The sequence below is a fragment of the Passer montanus genome, unplaced genomic scaffold, assembly GCF_014805655.1.
Source record: "Passer montanus isolate IOZ18808 unplaced genomic scaffold, ASM1480565v1 scaffold22, whole genome shotgun sequence".
Classification (NCBI taxonomy): Eukaryota; Metazoa; Chordata; class Aves; order Passeriformes; family Passeridae; genus Passer; species Passer montanus.
Genome location: NW_024366815.1, coordinates 7,741,206 through 7,764,614, shown reverse-complemented (window position 1 = coordinate 7,764,614; position 23,409 = coordinate 7,741,206). Strand labels below are relative to the sequence as shown.

The 23,409-nt window shown below is 36.0% G+C and overlaps 1 protein-coding gene across 2 annotated transcripts in view; it reads right to left on the bottom strand.

Annotated features, from left to right (window-relative positions):
• Positions 1-215: 215 nt before the first annotated feature.
• Positions 216-23,409, bottom strand: part of IL31RA (interleukin 31 receptor A) — a 35,130-nt gene continuing 11,936 nt past the window's right edge. The window contains exons 3-16 of one of the 2 annotated variants that reach the window (XM_039709968.1): positions 23,069-23,356; positions 21,551-21,671; positions 19,917-20,083; positions 18,593-18,744; positions 15,901-16,066; positions 14,996-15,078; positions 14,257-14,473; positions 12,846-13,028; positions 10,643-10,744; positions 9,107-9,253; positions 6,968-7,108; positions 5,667-5,760; positions 4,090-4,168; positions 216-3,253 (exon numbers count right to left, since the gene is read on the bottom strand). In XM_039709968.1, coding sequence (XP_039565902.1) covers positions 2,660-3,253; positions 4,090-4,168; positions 5,667-5,760; positions 6,968-7,108; positions 9,107-9,253; positions 10,643-10,744; positions 12,846-13,028; positions 14,257-14,473; positions 14,996-15,078; positions 15,901-16,066; positions 18,593-18,744; positions 19,917-20,083; positions 21,551-21,671; positions 23,069-23,356 — 2,534 coding nt within the window. In that variant the 3' untranslated portion in view covers positions 216-2,659. The remainder of the gene's footprint in view (positions 3,254-4,089; positions 4,169-5,666; positions 5,761-6,967; positions 7,109-9,106; positions 9,254-10,642; positions 10,745-12,845; positions 13,029-14,256; positions 14,474-14,995; positions 15,079-15,900; positions 16,067-18,592; positions 18,745-19,916; positions 20,084-21,550; positions 21,672-23,068; positions 23,357-23,409) is intronic. The other variant, XM_039709970.1, reaches the window with a different exon arrangement.

The following is a 23,409-nucleotide window of genomic DNA, read 5'->3' as shown; positions in this document are numbered from 1 at the left end:
CCAAGTGGAATAATACTTTTGTTGCTGAACATTCAAAGGAAGTTACTGACTCAAACTGTGGCCGTAGAAAAATACTATCACTAAAGCCCATTCTCTTGTGATCCTATAAACAGCAGTCCAAAGTGAAACTTACTCTATATGAATTTGGAAATCTAAAATGTCTAAATGGTGCATTAAGTATAAATCACTAAATAAAAAAAAATTTACACGTTTTCTCAGTTTTAATTTTTTAATGGTTCACAGTGTTAGTTTGAAAGACACATTGCAAAAGGTCAGAAAGAGTACAACTCTCAATGCAAAATAAACCAAGTACAAGAAGCTTTCATTCCAAAGCATGTGCAAAAGGCAGCCTGACTTTCTGGAATGTACTGAGCCCACTTCTAGCATTTTGCTTTTTATGAGAAAATAATGGGGAAGGGAAGCAGAAGAATGAGGAGAGAAAAGCAGAATATCAATAGGGAAGGAAATAAAGTGAGATAAAAAAGGATAGACTCCAGAACCTAAAAACTGTTACAAGGATAATCTAGTCAAGCCACCCAGAAAGAATCTCCCCTTTCTAATGATCCCTTAAAGGTTGCATTATTTTCACTTTTTACCTGTCTCAAACATGCAGCTCAGAGTATGCAGCTTTCATATGGCTGTTAAACAATTCCTAGAAAGGCCCAAAATACCTCTGCATGTGTTTATTCTTATATATTGTGATATTGAAACAAACACTGAGATTTAAGGAAAATAATTGCTGTGATGGAATCGAGCTCTGAGCCTGGGGAGACAACAATGTCGCTGTGAGTGAGAAGTCTAGAAACAACTGAAGAAGCAGGAAAAAAGCACTGACCTAACCAAAGCCTTGCCCTAATTTCAGAGTATGACTTACCTAAGTGAGCATGGCCTTAGCAGAGCAAACATAGATGCATTTCATCTTGGAGCACTGTGGTTGAGAAAGTGATCCAACAAACATGAGAGGTGGAAATCAGTGTTGCAGGCTAAGGAATGTTTGCATAAATTGTTTTCCCATCCCTTCTTGGCAACTAGAGGAACATTGTTCTAAGTTAAAGCAGCTTCCAAACTATAGAAAAAGATCCTAAATGCAAAACTTTACATTGTTTTCACCAAAACAATGCAAGTAATAGCCACTGTATCCAGGGAAAGGCTCAGCCTCCTCATTCATGCTTACAATATATTTTCTATTCTTTCACTCCTCTTCCTGCACAGAAAGGAAACGCTTTCTAATCCTATTCACATTTGTCTCTCATTTTTCTATCCCCATAACTCCTGTATCTTTTTTTACCCTGAAATAAATCCGTAGTTGTGCAAACTACAATCTTGTGTAAACAGGACTGATGACATCAAGCCTCTAAATACTGTAAAAATACTCAAAGTCTTAAAATTGCCATATACCCCACATGTGTCAAACTGAACAACCCTAACACAATTAATTTGACTCTCCTTCTTTTTAAACCTGTTATTTAGCAGAGTACTTCACTAAGAGTTTTACAATAACAGTGTCTTTCTTGTTAAAAAAATTAGTGTGATTGAGTGTTTTACTGCTTAAATGCTGATCTGTAAAATGGAAACTATAATTAGATTTATGACTTAACAAAATCATAAAACAAATGACAAAAGTTATATCCTTCATGTAGAAATACCTAATCCTAAATCAATTACCAGATAATATCTTCCCAGATTTTACAGACTTAGTGTTTTTTCATTACCTCCCTGAAAAATAGCTTCCTAACTCAATGTTTATTCTAACACAATATGACATATTTAATTGAATTATTTTTCAGTTCAAAATATAAAAATCTCAAGTGGGAAACACAGTTTTAAATTGAAATAAATTAGAAGGACAGAGCAATAATATAAGAAGTTATCCTTCAACAAGCAGTTTTAAGTTTTATTTCTCCTGTTTGTTTTTAGGAAACAAACAGTAGAAACAAAAACAGCACAAAATGCTGAGGACTATTAAAAAAACATGAGAAAGGAAAGGAAGCCACATAGTAAGCACAACACATTTTCCAAAATGCAGGTAACACAGCAAATATACTCTCATTAAAGACAAGAAACTATAAGCCAAACTATTAATTTAAGAGTCAAGATACAAAAAGACAACTCCTGAAATGTATAAAATATTTGTAAAACAAGAGGAACATAATATATAAAACCAGATGAAAAACAATCAAGGGAAATAAGAACAGAAAAGTAGTTCTGCTCCATGGAAGGAAGGATTTGGTGGGTTCTGACTCTGTTCAAGTCTGCCCATGTTTCCCCATCAGAGTTGAGCCTTGGGAACTGGTTGTGTGGGAAGCAAGAGATGAGTTGCTTGTACTGCTGGATGCTCCTGTAGCAAATATCAGTTTGTTTTAGCAGGCTGTTACAGGAGAACTAAGAAATAACAAAAGCTGTTTCTTTTGTCTCACTACTGGCATGTCCGGTAAAAAAACAAACCAAAACAAAAAAACCAAACCAACAAAAATGTCAAACATCCATACTGAAAGTGAACTCTGACGTGTACACAAACAGTGCAATTCACAACTATTTGAAGGAAGAGGTTGTTTCCATCCAAATGAACAAGATCAGCCACCTCAGAACCTGTGAATGCCTGTGGACAGCAGGGCCGAGGGACACTCACGGGAGGATTTTACAATGGAGTTCTCTCACACTACTGACCTTTGGCCAGCCTGAACATGTCCACTGTTACGTAGGATTGTCCCGGAACATTTGGTTGAAAAGGAGGTAAAACACTTGACTGGCTCTTGCGTTCCTCTGTACTGTGCTCTGGCAAGCTCTCAGAAACAAGAAATTCCCTGGTTTTAACTGAATTTTTAAGATACGGATTGAACAGTGCTTTTTCACTGAAATCTTCCAGCTTTAAAACTTCCTCATCATAATTTTCTTCACTTTTAACTGGATTCTGCTGCAATCCACTCAAATCATTTGCCTCCACTTCTATGGGCTGGACTTCCTTCACTGGTATCCAAGCTGATTGCATTTGACTTCTGGTAAATTGATCAGTAATTATATAAGGCATGGATGGGGAAAAACTTTTAGCAGCTTCATTCTCTTCATTATGCAGTATCTTTTCACCTCTGTTAGTTATGCCTTTTGAATTAATATCAGTACATTCAGAAGCATGGTTTTCATAATTTATTAGTAGCGATCCTTCCTGACTTTCTTCAGGAAAACAATATTCCAAAACATTTATGTCTTCTACAGTTTTAGTCTGAGATGACATTCTCTTCAAAAATGAATTATTCTGTCAATACAAAGAAATAAATTGGAGAGTTATAAAGGGATATATAATGTATCAGTTAATTTTTTAATAAATAAATTATTGCTATTTGAGCTCTGTTTAACCCATAATTTCAGACTTACACCAGTAAAGAGTTCACATGCTTTTCAGATGGGATGCAGTTACATGTGAATGAGTACTAAAAAAGGCAATGTTATTCTGTCCATTTGCTAAACACTTTCGCATTAGGTTTCCTGTACCTAATGAAATAATGAATTTCAGTGAAGGCTCAGAATCAGGTTTGGATTGTGTAATCTTTTCTTGTCTAACCAGACATTTTTGAGAAAAAAGTTTAAATCCCATTATCCACAAATTACACCTTCTATGCAGACCTGGTCAACTCCACTCCATTCAAATAAACATCAAAACTTTAATAAGGAATAAATATTTAAAAAATAAGAAGACAGAACTGTTAGTACAACCATATACCAAATCTTACTATATGTCGCGATACATTTTTTGTGGAGAGGAGAGAAGGTATGCAGATGTGGAAACATGATTTAACAGACTCAATAGCCTGCGTAAATTTAATTTACTTCATTAAATGAAGTATATCCACCAACCCCTTTGTCACTTAAAAATATTATTTCCCAATATTCGATAAGAATTAGATTAATATACTTTATGAAGATGCATCTTTCCTATTATATCAGAACACGACAAAGAGTATTTTGTAGCAGTTAAGAAGAAGAATTAAACTCAATTAAAGGGGAGTTTTGATTAATAAAATGACTGCCAGAAAAGGATTTATCTTCTCTCCATTCTCTCCCTTCTTTAATGTATAAAATTCCAACTATTACCACAGATGAAGCAGGAGGCCATTCCACTGCAAGGCTTTCTTCAGGATTTGGTATATCAGGCCAGCAAACCTTTTTAAACCTATAATTGAGAATAGAATTTTAGACAAATTATAAAAGAAATATATTATTAAAAATTAATAAATCACCAGAAATTCCAAATACTGCTAAAATATCAAACTTTCAGAAAAGAAATGTTTTCTATATCAACACAATGCTTTTCAATAAAATTGTTTTCCCAAAAACTGATTTTTATTACAAAAGATCTCAACAAGATCTCTTGAGTTACAGAGACATTGCAGAAAAGCTATTTTATATTATATAATATATTATATTACTCAGTTAAATAGTATATGAAATAAGAGCATGCCAAAATAAGACAGTACACAAATTCTGTCGTGATCACTGGGTGATTCTTCAGTGAAAATCCACCTCAGGTGACCTTTGTTCAAGGAAAGTGACCCTAGCACTATAGCACATTAGAGCTACCCTGAATTCCTAAATTAACCGGAGATAAAGGATGCTCACTCATTTAATCACTCATTGACACAGGATACAGAGGCAAGGGAATGAAAACCAGTCCTTACATTGACTTTTCACATGGCAATTTTATCTACACAAGAATATAAACATTCAACTGCATCTCAAAGTATTCTTCAGAAATAGAACAACAGTTTTTACTATTGTAAAAATTCAGTATACTCAATACAGATGAAGATGTAAAAGGGATGGAAATTATTGCTTCAGTTGTACTTATTACCTGATGCTTCTTCACTTGACAACAGTATTTATTCCAATAGCCTAGAATGCCCCAAAATAGTTCAGATTTTTAACCTTCACATCAGCCAAACAACTCAGTCACTTTTCTTGTGAAAATATTTTAAAACTTTAAAAAAACCCCTCACACTCATCTTTGGAATGTTACCAGATCCCCATGCTCAGAGAAAAAAATTTAAAACCTGTCAGGGGACATCCATGACAGCAGATGAAAGGATTATGAATCATGTGCAGATACGGATCTGCAAGGATCAAGCATCCAAACGTTTTCACTGAATGTAATTTCTAGGTTTTCCCTTACTCCTTTGCAGCTCAAGGGAGGCATCACAAGCTAATAAGAGTCACAGTTATAGATAAGTAATATGGGCTGTGTGAAATACTTCCTAGTACCATCCTAGCATATTAAAAGTGTCTAGAAACTTTATTTCCTAACATTATTAATTTTTCAGAAACTGACTTTAAGTTTGCTCCCCCTCACTTAAATGACCATGGAACTGCAAATGGCATGTGTGTAGCATTTACATAAACTGATGTAGGTGATATGTAAATCTGTTTCTCTCATATATTTTGTTTCAATTTACTAAACTTTCTAAAATTAATACTTATTTTTGGACTACAGCACACAAACTGCAGTCAAAATATAACCTGTACACTTACTTATTTGTTAGTTCAATTTCTTGTTTTCTATTTAGACATTGGTTTTGAACACAACAAAGGCATTTATAAAACAAATAAAAATTCCCATTTTACAGTTTAATTTTAAATGGTTGCATTCAGTTTTAGACAGTAGGAGATATACTCACGTGTGTTTTTTCAAGACGCACGTTATCCAAAGGCCTATCAGACACAAAATGCTTATCTCAACAGGTATAGCAATAAAAAAGATATCTTCTTTATCTTTAGACAAAAACAAAGAAATAAAAACCAAAACACTAATTAGTCCACATTGTCGTTTCCTCAGGTATTCCCTTAAGACAGCAAATTTTGAACATCCAAGTCACTTAATTAGCAGAATTCTAAAGAGCTCTGTCAAAACTAGCCAAAACTACCCAGAATACTGTAGGATACCCATTCCATGATGAGTCAAAAGATGAGCATCTGGAATCCAACAAGCCACAGTTACGGAGCCAGAAAACCATGCCATGATGAGACTTTTCAGGATGTTTCAGGAACAGATTTATCACATTTTAAAGTTTCCTTTATTTAACACAATCACACAGTAATTTAGATTGGAGGGAGGGGATATCTGTAGATCACTTCATGCAACTTCAAACCTAGATGAGGCTGCTTAGGGTCATCATACCATGCAAACATTTTAAAGCAACCTAGGAAGAAGGCTCTACCACCTCTTGGTCACCTGTTACTTCACGCTCACCTAAATCTGCTGGTCCATGCCACTTCTACCAGTTACAAAAAGATAAACAGCAAATTGAGTGCAGGAGATAGATTTTAAAACACACCAAAAAAAAAAATACAGTTACTCTGGCTGAAACACTGCCCAGATTTCTGAGCCAGTTTCCAAGTACCAGAGTACCAGAGGCATTTAGGGATATAGTGAGAACATTCTTCCTGAAGCTGAAATGAGGAAATGTCTGAGCTTCTGATCTGTTGCCATTGTACCTTGTCAAATCTGGCTAAAACAAATAGTAAAAGACAGGAAAAGGTATTTCCCCACACACTCACTGGCCACAACCTCTGCACTTGTTTACCAGTTAAGCTTATACACCAGAATAGGTGCAACACAATGTGTGGCTATTGTAAATTGCTCAGATGGAAAAGTCTACTTTTTAATGAACTGTTAGGCATCCCACCCCATAGCATACACACTGCTGCTTCCACAAACAACCAAAGTATTCCACTGCTTTACTGACAAAGAAATGAAGATTTTTGGGGTTGACTTCTGATTCTGAGGGTTTTTTAGTCTGTGAGATTGTCAGTGAAATTAAGTCAAATTCAACTACTGCTGCCAATTCTTCCTTGTTTAGTTCAACACTACTTAAAAAACAAATAGTTAACAAATGCTGTCTAGACAGCAATGTCATATATTTCTTACTTCCAAGCCCATTTTTTAAAATAGTAATAAGTAACCTGGATTATTACTTACCCAATTTTAAAGTCTTGAAGGTTTTTGGCTCTCCAGTGGTTCCACCAGCCTTGTTGCTTGCCATGATCTGAACAGTATATTGTGTATTAGCCTGTAAGGACTTCAGTCTGTATTGTAGAACATCAGAGTTCACTGTTTCATCTTTTTAGGAGAAGATTTATGTAAACACACAAAAGTAATGTTATATCAGGGAACTGTTCACTTACTTAGCAACTTCTACAATAACAGATCACAAACTATTTTAAAGGTAACTTGAAATACAAAGCAACCTTACCAATCCTTTAAAAGACAAAACCTAAATTACTGAACAATATTTATCAATCCTACTTAAAAGTTTGAGGCAAAAATCTGAAGCATTATGCATTTACTTTTAAAAGTAAATACAAATATTTTTGCTAATATTAAAGATAGGTGAACTATGTTCTCCTGCAGATTATCATTGAAAACACCAAAATAGTTGGCTCAGAAATGAAGAACTTAAAATAATTTCTGTAGCTTGTGAAATTCAACTATATTTCTACTACATGCAGTTAGACACTGATCATCCAAAAGAATGTCTTGGCTCAGAAATGAAGAACTTAAAATAATTTCTGTAGCTTGTGAAATTCAACTATATTTCTACTACATGCAGACACTGATCATCCAAAAGAATGTAATCTATCAGCACTGGGATACCACACCAATAAAGTGAAAAGAAAGTCAATATCAAAAGGAATTTTTTTCCAAGTTTCAAAATGCTTTATGAATAGAACTCTGTTTCAAATACATTCTCCAGTATTGAAATTAATGTAATGTGCTTCACAATTTTTTTAAGCAGGACATAAAAAATCCTAGTAACAGTACCAATGTTCACATAAGAAATTACAGTCACTAAAACATTTTCTGGTGCATAAAGTCAAGGGCAACTCAATTCCTCAGTCAATTCTATCAAGAAACACTCAGGAAATACTTATGCTGCAATATGTCCCAAGTTAAAATAAACTGAGTTTCTCTTAAGTCAAGGGTGGGAAAGCGAAGTTCTAGTGCTAGAAGGCCATTAGTGAAGTCACCTTGGCACACACCCCCACGTCCTATTATTATAAAGAATACATAACATCAGAGAAGCCCCAGAAAACATCAGTACAGCATGTTTTGCCATTTAACTCCTTTGTGTTGGTATCTACAACTAGTTTTCTAAAGAAAATAATCTGAAGTCCTAAAAGGGACACATCCTGCTTTACATTACAAGTAATATGGAGAAATACAGCTCTGCAACATGAGGCTCCATGTCTCACAGATAACCCTGCACAAAGCAGTCAGCATTAAATTACTCAGAAACCAACACAATAGGAAAAACTGTGTGCAGATGACTAAATCTCCCAGAAATAATTAGCTTTCTCTTTCCCATTTAAAAATTGCCAGGAATTGGCCTGGTCTGAACTGGATACCCATAAGAATCAAGCATCACAAGATTTGTAAGTCTGAAAATTGCAGAAGAGATTGTGTTAGGTGCCTGATAACAATGATGTCTAAAAAAGGCAGGAAAAAACACAATTCTGAAGCACTGAATGATCCAACAGCTTTTTTCATAAACTATATAGGAAGAAAAGTTTAGGTCACCCAAACACTTTTCATGAAAGCTTCTGCTGAGATTTAAACCAAAGGAGTTTTGAACAGACACCATTACACTGCCAGATTGTATGGACACTATCCTTGAGGTAGAGATTAGGAGTATTTCAAATTTATGCTATCAGCCTCCAGACCAGAAAAGCAATGGCAAGCACAGAAAATCAAACACATCTGAAGAAACTCATCTAAAATTATGTCCACAGAAACTATTCCTTGGCAGCTTATTTTACTGTTATTTCCAATTTGTTTTTAATATTAAATTGACAGTAAAAATACTTTAGCAGTAAATTTTCACCATACTTTTCCAGAAGCTGAAGGCATATCCTTCCAAGAACATTCATGAAACTTATGAATTCACTGAACCCTCATGATATACAACTTTACAAAAAAAAATTATGATTCTCCAATATATATTAGCTCCTTTACTCCTGTCATGACTTTTTTCATTTACTTTGAAGGTGCATCAAGATGAAAGAGAGATTGAAAATTTCATAACCCTGTTGGAAGTATTGTTGTTTAATGTGTACTTACTCAATTCTTTTCCATGTTCAGGTTTATAAAATATTGTATAGTTAGTAATAAATCCATTTCTTTTAGCCTTTGAAATCTCATTCCACTTTACTGTAACTTCATTTTTCCCCAGAATGACTGTATCAGCCACAGGTCCTTCTGATGGCTCTACAGAGAAGCATTATGAAATAGCAAAAGTAGTAAAATAGTCAATAGTGTTATCTGCCTCTGTTATTTTACACATATCAGTAACATTAGAGGAAACATATGCATGAGAAAATATGTAAACAATGCTCTGACACAGTCCTTAACTTTTCTCACTCTCTTTAATGTAGGAATTCTTCTGATAAAACTTGCCCTCATCTATTCTGGCATTTACATAGTTTTAGGTGTTACTGTATTCAAATACTTAGAGATCATTAAAAGGCTTTATGGTTACAACATCAGGGAGAGATCAAGAGGAAAATTATCCTTTGTGCACTCCTGGCAGAGACTCAGGTGCAAGGCCACTGCCTTTGCAGAAGGTCTCTGGCTGAGCTGGGATTCAAGTGGCATCTCCTGCACCCCCAGCATCCTCATCACACTAAACAAAGCCTTTCTGCTTACACAATAACATCTCACATGCATTGCTCATAACTTTGTGGAGACTTTTTGAAGAAAGAGTTCCCTGTGTTGCAGTTTTAAAACTTCCTTCCCATTCTCTAACAACCTTGAGTGTTGTCACAGCTACCTATAAACAGGAAAGCACTCAAAACACAGTTCTGACTGTGCTAGTAATTATTACTTAAACATAAAATACTCCATTGCCTCCCTCCAGTAATTAATGCTCTTTAGTGGTGCACTGTACTACGTCTGCATGCACATTTGCATAGACACACACACCAATCAACATTTTCACATGGAATCTTAAAACTAGTGGTAAACTACATTCTTATAGTTGATTGTATAAATCATTGAATTCACAATAAACTTCTACAAATAAAGAAACTTTACCCCTTCCCCTGCAAAACACTACTTCATGCAAAGTTTCTATCCAATTACAAACGCCATGCCTTCTTACCAGTTTTTATGTGCAAGACTGCAAATATTTTATTACATTATAAAATCTAACAAAAAGTAGCCTTTTCAAGCCAGCCATTTTATTTTATGAGTAGAATTTCCTCATATATAAAGACTGAAAAATGTAATCAAGCATTAAAATGAAGTATAATTATATACCTAAATGAGTTTTTAAACATTGAAGAGATAGCTAGTTTAAAAAATTCTTTCATGTCCATAGCTACACTCTTTCCAAATGCTTTGTACACAATATGTAAACTTCACAAAAAATTAGAGGGTGCAAGCAGCAATGTACCTGTATCACAAGATGAATACTTTCTTATAGATAAATTCTGTCACTGAACAGAACAGAAATCAGGAACCCTGAAACCTGGGAGTTTTTCCACCACCTTCATCTCTTTTTCAAATAACAATAGAACCAAATCACTCAAAGATAATACATCCTGAAAAACAGACTACAACACGCATTTCACACCATGATTACTTTAAAATACCTACCTTTTTCTTCAGCATAAATTTGTGTGTGAGATGGAGCTGCTACATTACTTCCATAAAGAGGATACACCAAGATGTTATAGCATATAAATGGTTTAAAGTTTTCTACAAAGAAAAGAAAAGAATATTTACATACAATCTCTACACGATATTAATACAACAAAAATAGACTAAATGACAAGGGAATTCTAAACATTGTCTTACTGACTATTTGCTTCAACTCTCTAGCAAGAGCAATATGCAATTATTGATTTCAATGTTCATTACTAGCTTTAACACATTTTTTTCATAGTAGTATTTGCAGGAGCACATGGTTTCTGGCTCATTTTTCACTAGAAATAGTTTGAATGGGTACTTCAGCATCATACAACTTCTCTATATGAATCCACTTATTCATCTCTAAACCCTCTATGGTTTTAGAGGAAGTCACTATTTTCAAATAACTAGTATAAAATTACACTTGAAGGTAGCATTTTTAATTTCACATATCTTTATGTTTACTGCTTTGCAGGAGACAACTTTGTCTCATGCATCAGATTATAAAGCTGTGGGAGTTCTCCCTCGGGACCTGAGGAAATGGCAACTGTGTCACGGAGGCTTAGGTCGGATATTAGGAAAAGGTTCTTCACCCAGAGGGTAGCTGGGCACTGGAACAGGCTCCCCAGGGAAGTGGTCACAGCACCAGCCTGGTGAAGTTCAAGAAGGGTTTGGACAATGCTCTCAGACACACAGTGTGATTTTTGGGGCCTCCTGTGCAGGGCCAGGAGTTGGAATTCAGTGATTCTTCTGGGCCACTTACAACACAGAATATTCTATTATTCTTATTTCTACAATGATGTTCTAGTCATGCCAACTGAAGATCTTCTGACCAGCCTGATTCAAGGGTACAATTGTCACAAGTAAGATCTCTCCAGTAGAATTTTATGTTTCAAGAGGTAGTTCCAGCTTCTGGAAATGAAGTTTTGAACTCTGAACAATCCAGGAGCCAAGTAAACAACCAGGTGCACCCACTACTTACAACAACTCCCATCAACTCTGAGAAGACATATCTATAGCTTTACATCCCCTGGAATGAAACCAGTGTAAATGGATTCCTAGATCATTCCTCTCTAGCTCAGCAGCTTGCTCAGCAAGAATAATGGCTATCAACAGATCCCTGTATTATATCAGCTTTCCGCTGCTCTTTCAGTCCCTTACACCTATTGGAATGGCCATTATATATACATTACCCCAGCTGGTTTTAGCTAGGGCAGAGTTAGTTTCCTTCCCAGTGACTGGCATGGGGTTGTGCTTTGGATTTGTGCTGAACAGAGGGATGACAATACAGAGATGTTTTTGTTATTGCTGAGCAGAGCTCACACAGAGCGAAAGCCTTTTCTGCTTCTCCTACTGCCATGGTGGTGAGGGGACTGGGGGCTGGGAGGAGACACAGCCAGGACAGGTGACCCCAGCTGAGCAAAGGGATATTCCAGACCATGTGGCATCATGCTAACTATATAAAGTGGGGGAAGAAGGAAGAAGGGAGTGTAATGTGTGACTGAGTCCACAACAGAGCCTGCAGCCTGTGGAGGACTCCACATTGGAGCAGGAGGATGCCTGAAGGAGAATGTGACCACACAGGGGAGTCATACTGGAGCAGTTTGTGAGTAACTGCAGCCAGTGGGCAGGACACATGTCAGAGAAGTTCAATGAAGACTGTCTCCCATAGGTGGGAACCAATACTGGAACAGGGAATGTAAAGATTCCTTTGCAACCTGTAGTGAAGATCAGGTCATCCTGATCGAAGCAGGCCATCCCCCTGCAGCCTGTGGAGGACTATGATGTTCTCTCTCTCAAACACATGAACGAGCATGAGTTTTTCCCATATTCAATCTTTTTTTTTTAGTTCTATATTTCCCTGATAGAAGAGTCACATCAGTCACAGGCCTCCCTACTAGCAAAAGATCAAGTCACAGAACTGCTTTAACATAAATTCTGTAGCCTAATTTTATATGAGAGCAAGCACTACCTTGCATGTTGCCTGAAAATTTTTAAGACTAAAAAATGCTATTACATTAGCAGTGGAGATTTCTGTAAAGCATGTAATAATACTGTTACATTTTAAAATAGTCTGAGGAAAGCTAAATGAGTTCATTCCTTGCATATTCTTTCCAAACTACCTATAAGTACATCTGTACATTGTTACACCTGTAACTGATAAACATACTTTTGTTATTTTTCCACTTTGTAGAATTTGATACATATTGCCATGATCTACCAAAAGGATCCATCTGCAATTCCTCATACCACTCAACCACATATTTGGTTGTTTCTGCTTCAGAGGTTATCCATTGCACCACCACTTCTTCATTTGTTGTAGAGGTCACCACTTTTTCAATCATCTGAGAGGCTAAAAATTTAACAGAAAATATCAGCAATTCTGTCTTCAAAAACCTTGAAAAACACATACAGAATTGAAGAACCAGTCTCTCTTTCAGAATCCAAATTTTGCAGTGTGCAAAACTTTATAAAGCAAATTACTACCAATTTTGCAGGTAGCTTATAAGTAATTTTGATTGAGATAACAAAGGGAACAGTATAGGAAAGCAAGTCAGCAAGGTCAAGAATGACACTGAAGCAAAGGTGAACTCTGCATCAGCCTGCAGAATAGAGGCAATGAAAGTCTGAGTGAAAATCCAGCGTGGCAAAGCAGAGGCAAAAAAGACCTGATGAAGCAGAGAAAAAAAGAGACGCATCTGGTGGGGGAAAAGCAAATCCCAGCATGAAAAAGATCAGAACAACCTTTGTGGTGGGATGCAAAAGTGGATAGGGAGGTAGTCAGCAACCTCTAGGACAAGATTACATTAAATCTACATATCCAGTTTTCTGATTAGAAATGGAATTTGATGGAACAGTTTCAGGGGGACACTTGCACGTACATCGTGAACAACTCCTCTTAGAAGTGATTCAAGTGTGTAAAATACAACCTCTCTGTCAGATCATGGCTGGCAGCAGAATGCTGCAACAAAAGGCTCAAAGCAGTATCAGAATTAAACGTTAAGAGCCAAAGAGCAACTCTTGTGCTAGATCAGGCCAGCTTCCTAACGCTGGCAGTGGGTGGGATGGATACTCTGGGAATGCATATTAAATGAGAATGAACACAAGGCTTCTCTCCCTGCTTCCACTAACACAACTTAGAGACTTCTATTTATCATATCTTTGAATGATGTTGAATACTCTGCAATAGTGCCCTGTGGTAACCAATCCTCTGGGCAAACAAAGAGATCCAAAAGAATTAGGTAGCATTCCATAAACTTATTTGGGAGGTGCAAAATTAGGAAAAAACCTAAACCAACCAAAAAAACCCTCAGAAAGTAATACAACAGAAATTCAATTAGACAACTAAGACATCACAAAGTATTCATATCTTAACAACTGTATCTCAAAATAAAACCCCCAACAATAATTGTCTAAAACAGAAATATGATACATGTTGGCAAAATATTACAAGACACAGATAGATACATATGACAGAAGTCCTTAGCACAGTTTTGTTTCCACTATATCAGAACTTGAACAGATATAATGAAAATCACTTTTTCATTAATGAGAAAAATATGACATTGAAAAAATCTTACATTTTTCATCAGCGGATGGAATCCTCAAAATAGCTTCAGGAGACTCTCCAGCAGAGTTATAAGCAGTGACAGATATTATATGTGCCTCTTCATTTAAAAGTAAGGTCATTTTCTGTTCAGTAGAGTTGTTTGTCCTTTTCTGTGCAGCCTTGTTTTCTGGAAAATACCGTATTTTGTAGCCTAGAATTCTCCCAGAAGGCGGAAAGCTTTTTAATGGCTATTAAAAAAATAAACAGTAGTAAGTGTTTCACAGTGTTATCTGCCCAAGCAAAAATATATGCTGTATAAAAGATCAAATTACAGAACTATTATACTGCATTTAGAAAAACAAAGTATTTTCTTCAGGCCCATCTTCATGACAGACAGCCACAATAATTTCCTGGATGCATTTCAAAAGTCAAATTGTGAGATTTGAAATCTAAAGACCCTTTGAATACTTTACTAAAGATTAAAGTGAATTTAAACACAGCGGATTATTTAAATGCAGTTTAAGGACTTTCAATGAGATTTTCCAGTGATTTGAACACAATTAAACGCTCCCTTTCCACACAGATTACAAAAATCCATTCATCTACCATTCAGTAAACAAAAGCCTTTTCAATTCTAATTTAGTTCAGTGAAAATTTTTTTTTATGATAACATCAAATGCCTTTGACAGTTATATGTCCTAGAACACTGAAATACAACATCTGCTACAGGATATCAACATGCTTACCAATTCACAAAAAAATGTATATACCTTCCACATAAGATGTACAGATCTATTCCTAGATGAGCGTGAAGACTCAATTACTCTCCACAAATCCACTTTTCCTGAAGGAGCTGTTTAAAGACAAAAAAAAACCACTTGTAATTTGTTGCTATATTAAAAACATAGTTTTAATATGGTGAAACCTTTAATAAGGTTTCAAACACAGGGTCTAAGAGAAACTTACTAAAAGTAAGTATTATCTTCTGTAGTGCTATGCCTTTTTTTCCCTAATTAGGTACTTTTTTTCTTTCCATAAGTTTCCCACTGCTCGCTTTAATTTGTTCAGTTCTAGAGTCTCCCAGAAGAGATTTTCTAGTCTTATTTTAAAATTCGCATTTTGATTTTTCCACTGTCTTAGGCTGAGAAGGAATTGAGTTTTTCGGGAAGTTGTAGTCAAAACTAATCAGTAGTCAGATTTGAGTATTAGCACCTGGTGTGGCTACTGAAGACGTAGACTGCTTCTGAGAACACAGGGTGTTAAAACGCGGAGAACTTCTAGGGGAGCTCTCTTGGTCCCGGTCCGTGAAAGAAGACAGACCTCCCCTGCTCAGCCACGGGCACTACTTATAATTTAATCCATTGAACACTCATGCTGCACTATTTTTCTGCTACTATCTTACTTTGCATTGTTCAATCTTCATCTACATTCTTAAATTTCCCTCTCTTCAGTGTTTTCTTCCTTAGTCCTATGTTGTTTGAATCACTTTTGAAATCTCCTCCAATACTTGCTGTTGTCTTTCAGTTTTCCTCTTCTATCTTTAAACAAAATACACATGTTCTGTTTAAGCAACAGGATTCTAAATTCAATAGAACACTGTAACACAGTTTTTCCCTACTAAATCCTCATGCCTCTAAGTACAACAGAAGAAAACTTCCACAGGTGGGCAGCTTACCACCTTCTTCTGTGCTTCCGTTTTTCTCTCCACTCCATCCACTCCAAAATGCTGACTCATTATTGACACACCGAATGGCAACAGAATAGTCTGTGGAGTCCCACAGACCTGTGAGATTACATGATCCTATATTCTTATTAGAAATCATTGAGACATTGACAAATTCCTGGAAATAGGAACAGGAACAAAGAATGGGTTGATATAAATCGATATAAAATTTAGTGCAGATATATGACTTATTTTCTTAAAAAAACACAGAAAATGTCGTTTTTGTGTATGCCACCTCACTCCTCTGAAACTCAAGATTGCTTGTTTTATACTTCATGTGTAGCACCTTTGTTCCTCCTGGAAAACTCCAGGGTTTGAAAAACTTGATCCCAAACTAGGTCTCTACTGACTGGCCTGTGGCTCGAACCGTGTGCAGCCCACATGTGATTCTAGGGCAGCTGTGCACAGAAGCTGCTGGAGGAATGCAGTTCCCACTGGTGGGAAGCAAGTGCTTAGTGCTACAGCCATTATTACAATAATGTCCCACAGCAGCATCCCAGGGGAAGCAGTGATTCCCCCAGTGATTTCTCACAGTTTGTGAGCCAGCTGGGTACTTGTTTCCTGTCTTGTTCATCTTTTCTGAGTTACAAGGCCTTCTAGCTGTTAGCCATACAACAGTGTAGCTGTGGGCTGGCCCAAACATAATCAGCATTGGATTAAAATGAAAAGACAAAAAATTCTGGTACCAAGATGTAAAAAATAAGATGAAGCCTGTTAATGGTGAAAGAAGACGGAAGTATATGAAATAAATTATGTGGTATATTTTCAGAAATGTAATGACAATCATAGTCATTTCTTTGTCTTAAAAGGAACCTCACTCACTTCAACACCCACAACAGGGCTAAAACACAGTGAAGAAATTCTTGGCTTCCATCAGTTGAACCTTCCAATGAAAAGTGACTCAGTCTATAGCAATGCAGACTGTACTATAACAACTACAAAAAATGCAGACTCATTGAACACCACTCATACAAACACCATAATGGGAAAGGCACTGCCTAATGTAACTGAAGATTTTAGTCTGTTCTGATCTCAAGAAACTCACTGTCAAAAAATACCTGCTTCTATGAGAGTGAATTCAGGGGTCTCCAAACCACTGTAGGTAACAGATTCTGCAACAAATCTAAAATTTAAAAGGCTCCAACACTGTTATTAACCTCTGGCAGAACCTGACATAGAATTGGAGACAGATCATACTAGGTTTTAATTACTTGCCAAAAGGCTGTTAACAATACTGCATTAAAATCAGAAACTTAGAAATTTAGTATATGCAAGTACAAAAACATGTCACATGTCTTTCACTCAGTAAAAACAGTTCACACCAAACTATTAAGATAACTTTAAAGGCCAAGAAGATATTTGTCATTTGTGCAAACATTTTTTAGTTAGATTTTTTGTGGGGTTAGTTTTGGGGTTGTTTGTGGGGTTTTTTTGCATATATGTGCTGACAAAGAAACAGCTCCTATGTCTTTACTAGTCATGGATAGCTCCTGATTCTTCTGAAATGTCTGTGTGAAAATGCAGGCGTGAGCTGAGGAAGCAAATGGACATAGGCTGTATTTGACAGCAAAAAAACCAGACAGGTGATTTCTAATGCAGGTGCTGAAAACTAGACAAAATACACAATAAAGCTGTAGCCCTCCAAGGACTATGAGGTCCTTTCCAAATGTTGAAAACATAAGGATCTCATAGAATGTAGGTTTCAAACACAAGGACACCAGTGCCTTGTCTCCAAAGAGATAAAGACATAAGGTATTCTAAACAATCATTAGTTCCATTTCTAGTACCCCAACTGGACCTAAGCCATCCTGCCCATCCAATCACCCTGAATCCAAGAACTAGTACGTCTATTTACAGTAACAACACTTGAAAATGTGAGAAGGATGCTAGTAAGAAACAGCTTTAATATTAGAAATGTTTTTAAAGCTCCAATGACTACTTTGATGAATTTTTCTTTCCCAAAATTATATATGTGGTGTGTAAAACAGTAAGATCAAGGAAGACATCTCAGTTCAATGAATTTAAACAACAATCCAAGAAACTTGGCCTGTTCTTTAATTTGGAAGAAGAAACAGAAAAACTACAAATACAATCCCTTCCATATGAAGACCATAGGAACAGATAATCTGAAATATGCAAATACTGGGGGTTTTTACGACCATTCCATTTAGGTGTCAGAAAGACAAACTATGAAAAGAACTTCCCTTATTTTTCATCTTGCAAAATTTGTATTTTCATTCACTTTAAAATAAATTTAACATCATTCTATATTAATCAGATTCAAATACTGTGGTTCTGAGTGAGTGCTGTTTTCAACACCAGAATGCAAGGGAAAAACAAAATATTGTTACTGACTGCATGTGTAATCCCTTGGCCTAGGGTCATCCCTCAGCCTTCCACAGAGTAATTCTGAGAAGCACAATATGTACCAAACAGATAATGACTAAAAGAAAAGGAACAATTAACCCTAGAAAACCAAACCATGTTCTTAAGATCATGAACCCCTGGTAAAATTCCACTAAAATAACAAGGTTATTATCATTATTTCAAACAACTTGTTGCATTTTTATTACTTAAATTCTTATGATATTAAGAAGTTAGTCACAAAGAAACTGCCATGCAAAAGAAAAATGACATAACTTACGGTAAAGTTTGAATACAAGTTTCTGTATTGAACCTGGCAAATTATATGTTTTAAAGGGATAATCTTCTCAGGCATTTTCCAGGTTACCATAAGTAACTGCTTTATACCAGGGATTTTTTTAACTGAAAGTATTTCAGGAGGGGCAAATTTCTCTAGAATGAAGAAACAAAAACATTATGAGAAGAAAATGCTTCTATAAAAGTTCAGAATTTCTCTGTCTGTGCATGTTCCAAGAAGTTAAATCCTTATCCCAGTAACACACATCTTATCATATGGTGGTTTATTTTGTAGACATAATTTTACATATGGGAAATTATCTGTAAGAGAAATTGCACACACAACTGATTTAATTACATGGGATTTTGAACAACATGGTCTAGTGGAAGGTGTCCCTGCCCACCCAAGCCTTTCCACGATGCTGTGGTTCTCCTCACAAACCTGCTCTCAGATGTGCAGACATCTTTCATTTGTATCAGAACTGAAAAATATTACCCAGACAGCAGAGAACACAAATGAAGCAGAGCTGGGATGCCAAAGACAAGACTGAACTGCAGATGAGGAAAGAATTTAGCGGGAAATTATCTGAGGGGAAGAGAAGCGTAAAGGAGACAACGGGAAAAGAATGGACTAGCAGTGAGAAAAGACATGTCTAGCATAGAGAGTGTGGAAAGTAATGAAGAGTCTGAATACAAGAATATACAGTATTCTGAATACAGTAGATCTGAATACAAGAATAAAGGATGTGACTGATGAGTGCTGCAGCAGAAAGTATTCCATTATAAGGGTTACTGCTTAACTACACCACCAAAATGAACCGAGGAGAAGCACAGGACAGAGGGAGAAGAGGTAGACAAAATATTATTATTGCTCCTGTGTGCAAGTATTACCGCACATAGAACAGGTGGGGTTTTTTAACATTCCTAACCAGAAAGTGGAATAGCAGAGCACACGATGGGTGGCCCTTGAGAAATTATAATATCACAATCCATTGCAGCCAGGTGTTGCACTGATACTTGATACCACTCAGAAATATTAAAGTAGAGTCTGAGTACCAACTGGGTTGACAAAAAGTTTTAATATATGGCCTTAACTTCTCAATAATTAAAAACTTAGTAATTTATAATGGATATATCAGACATTAGCTTAAAGAAATATTGTTGCAGTTAGATGTTGCCTAGTCTGAAAACAACACCCTGTCATTTCTCACCACCTCACAGTAAGATCAAGAAACTGCTGAAAATTACTGCTGTTAACACCAACCAGCTGGAAGAACTTTACATGGAAAGGTCATAAATTAAATCTTTATTGATTCTTTTTACATTACCTATTTTTTGCAAAGGTATAGGGACACACTCTGTTAAGGATGCACCCAAAACATTTTTAGCTTCCACTTGAAAACAAAAATCATTACTATAAGCATTGTCAGGATTTAAAAATGAACATGACTCTGTTGTAGTCTCGCAGGGGCTGACTGTATCTGGAACAGAGGTCCTAAAAAAGAGAAAAATGAAAGCAGTTAGAAACTAGAGGACTTTCTTAGAATAATTCAAACAAATTGTTAGGCTATTATTTATATATCTCTGAGGTTGCAAGACTTTTTTACCAGTGAAGATTTTTAGACGACATATTTGTGCAAACGAATACCCTTTCCTAATTTCTCTGCCCCTTGTATCAGTGCTTTTGTAGTCACACGCTAAACTCAGCTAGGGAGATACCTGGATAAAAACTTAGGTTTATATTTGGCTGGAAACAGTTTTGCAATTCAATTCACTTTGCGGTTACTAAAAAGTCTGTGCTTATACAGGAAGGAATAATACTGAAATAAGCTTTCAATGGCTGTTGTAACTTCTGGCTTCACAAATGCAGCTAAGTTATAAAATATAGAAACACCAGAAGTAGTAAGAAAGTTCCACATTAAAAAGATGGAAACCTAAAATGTCAAAGCTAAAATGGAGATAAAACTAAAAAGATTTTCTTACCCTATAATTTAAATTACAAAGATAGCATACACTAGTACAATATGAAAAAATACCCGCCAGAGTCTGAATTCTTTCCCATTCACAAGAATAATCTTAGGATATTATAGAAATCTTTTCATGAAACAGTATTACCTGGAGTCTTGATTAGGCAGAAAAAGACCACTACTAGAAGCAGCACTATAAAGGGCAGATTGACAAGTGCACCTGGGACAAATCTGTACTATCACATTCAAAATTCTATCTGAGATCTTCCTTGGAACAACTGATTTCACCATTTTCACAGTCACTTATGAAAAAGCAAGCTCCTAATCAACATTTAAAATGTAACTGAAATTGAAAGAACCAAGTATCTGTGCTTCTACACTGGAAAGCATGGGACCACATAATTTGTAGTTGTAAATAGAAACCCCCAAGCAATCCAAAAGGACAACTCTGGATTTTTTGACTGAAACCTTATGACTCCAAGAGTCACTAGGTTAAATGCCACTGGAGCCAAGCAGAATACTGCAGTAAAGCAGTGACTTAATGAATTTTGATGGGACTTTTTTAAAGCAGATGAGGAAGCAATATTTTTTATGCGCCCACAATGAGGTTAGTTCATTACATAGAAAGTTTCTGGGAAACTCTCCCATAAAATGTTTCCATTCACCATTCGTGCATATGGTCACTCAACTTTCAATCTTATTAGTAATGTTACTTCAAAGAACAAGGGAATATCAGCTCTGATATAAATATTTCTCTACTGAATATTGGTTGAGAATGTTTACTTCCTTTATAGAGCACAGTAAAAAGGTATCAGACTGCAAGTATTTTCAACAATTACCAACCCTGAATTAATCAATTTAAATTACTGAGAAATGCCAAGACTCCAATCTCCATGATGATTTCAAGTTTTCCTTAAAAAGACATCAGGATGAGAGAGGAAGAGAACTGGTTGCCACACCCCAGTAACCCAGTGCCCAGTATATCTGGTACTTACAGCTTTCGGTAAAGAGTATACTTCGTTGTAAAACTTGTTTCTCTTCCTGCATCCCAGGTACAGGTAAGATTAGCATCATAGAAATAAACACAGGAAATATTTTCTGGCATATCTGGACGAACTACAGTGACAAAGGTTAAAAAAAATCCAGTAAAAATAAGTAACTTTATGTACACCTGATTTTGTTGGTCAAAAAGCAATTATGGCAAACTTCATTCAGTGTCTTCACAGTGCTTCATTTCATCATCCCTCACTGCTCTCAGAACTCTCACAATACAAAAATCAAAAACACTCTTTCTTACCCTGAGGAGACAGCACAATTTTCTCCAACTATTTCTCATAAATACTTTAGTAAGTGTGCCTAAAGGCAGTAACTCTATCAAACCACTGCATACACTGTCTTGAACATCTAAGCACACACACACCCCATCTCCCCTCTGCAATACACCTGTAGTTTAAGGTGAGTCCAGAAAGTAAGACGGAAAAAAAAAAAAAGAAAGAACTGGAGTAAAAATTAAATGCTCCATCATAACAGGACAGACAGAACTCCTCAGAACTCCTTTTATTTCTCTCCCAGAATATCTAATTGTTTACCCTATAAAAAACTCAAATCTGAGAAACATGCACAGCCTAGAAAGTGCAGAAGACAAATTCCTGGGAAACAGATCTGTGTGACCACGAAGAGATCGCTAATTCTGGCCTCTTTATCTTATAAGCAAGATAGCACAAAGGAAACAATCTTCTGCAATCTCTACAGTCTGAAGTCATCCATAAAAATGTAACACCCTAAAAGACTTTCTTGTTACAGCTCAATTTCTTCACTGTTAAAAGCTGGAGTAGAAGAGAACTTCTGCCCAGTGAAATCAACTGGTTGACAAAGCCCTCTTTTCAAAACAGTATTCTTCTGTCCTATCTAATGGAACTGTCAAAAGATCTTTCTTTTATCAACATGCTTACAGCACATTAAGATTTGCAGACATGCAAGACCTTTTACTGGGTTTTTTCCTATAGATGTTTTGCTTTTATTGCTTCTTTATTAGAATGGGACCCCCAGGTATATGTTAGTATACTCTGGACTTAATCTGTTCAATAAATTAGAGAATTTGTATACATATTTTAATGTTCTGCATAAGAGAGTGTATTTAATTTCTTTAGAAGAGAGGATTAGAGAGAAAATCCTCTCTGGAGAAAGGATTGGCTAGGCTAGAAAGAAGATATAACCAAAGGAACAGACCCACTACCTTTGGAACTCAACAGAAAACTTCAGCTAGGCAAAAGTCAGGGTCACAGAGGTTATAGAGCCGTGTCAGTAAGGAATGCTGGTAATTTCATGCTTTATTTCAGAAAAAAAACCCCTATATGTGTGCATAAATACATATGTATATATATGTGTGTATATATATACTTGAATACATGTGTTTTAAAATAACACAACCAAAAGTAGATGTTTTAGAAGTAAAATTCTTATAGTAAGTTGTTAAAAAGAATTAAGATTATTTTTTCTGCCTTTCTACTTACAGCCAGATTTAACTTCCGTGTGAACCAAAGGTAGTTTCTTGCCCATTAAGCACTGCACATAAGCTTTGCTGTATGTGAAATTATGGATGGTTATATTAGATACAGTCTCATTCACAATGTTATAGTTTTCTGGAGCAATCAATTCATTATTCAATTTCCAAATTATGTGGCTTGCATTTCTCTGTGGCATGTAGTTCTTTCTAAGAACGCAGGATAGTTCCAGGGAGGATCCTCTTTCAATTTCAGGAGATGAAGGAAAAATGTCAGCATCTCTAATAGCGTTTTCACCTAAAAACAAAATACAAGTCATTGCATAGCCATATTCCTCTTAAAATACTAGA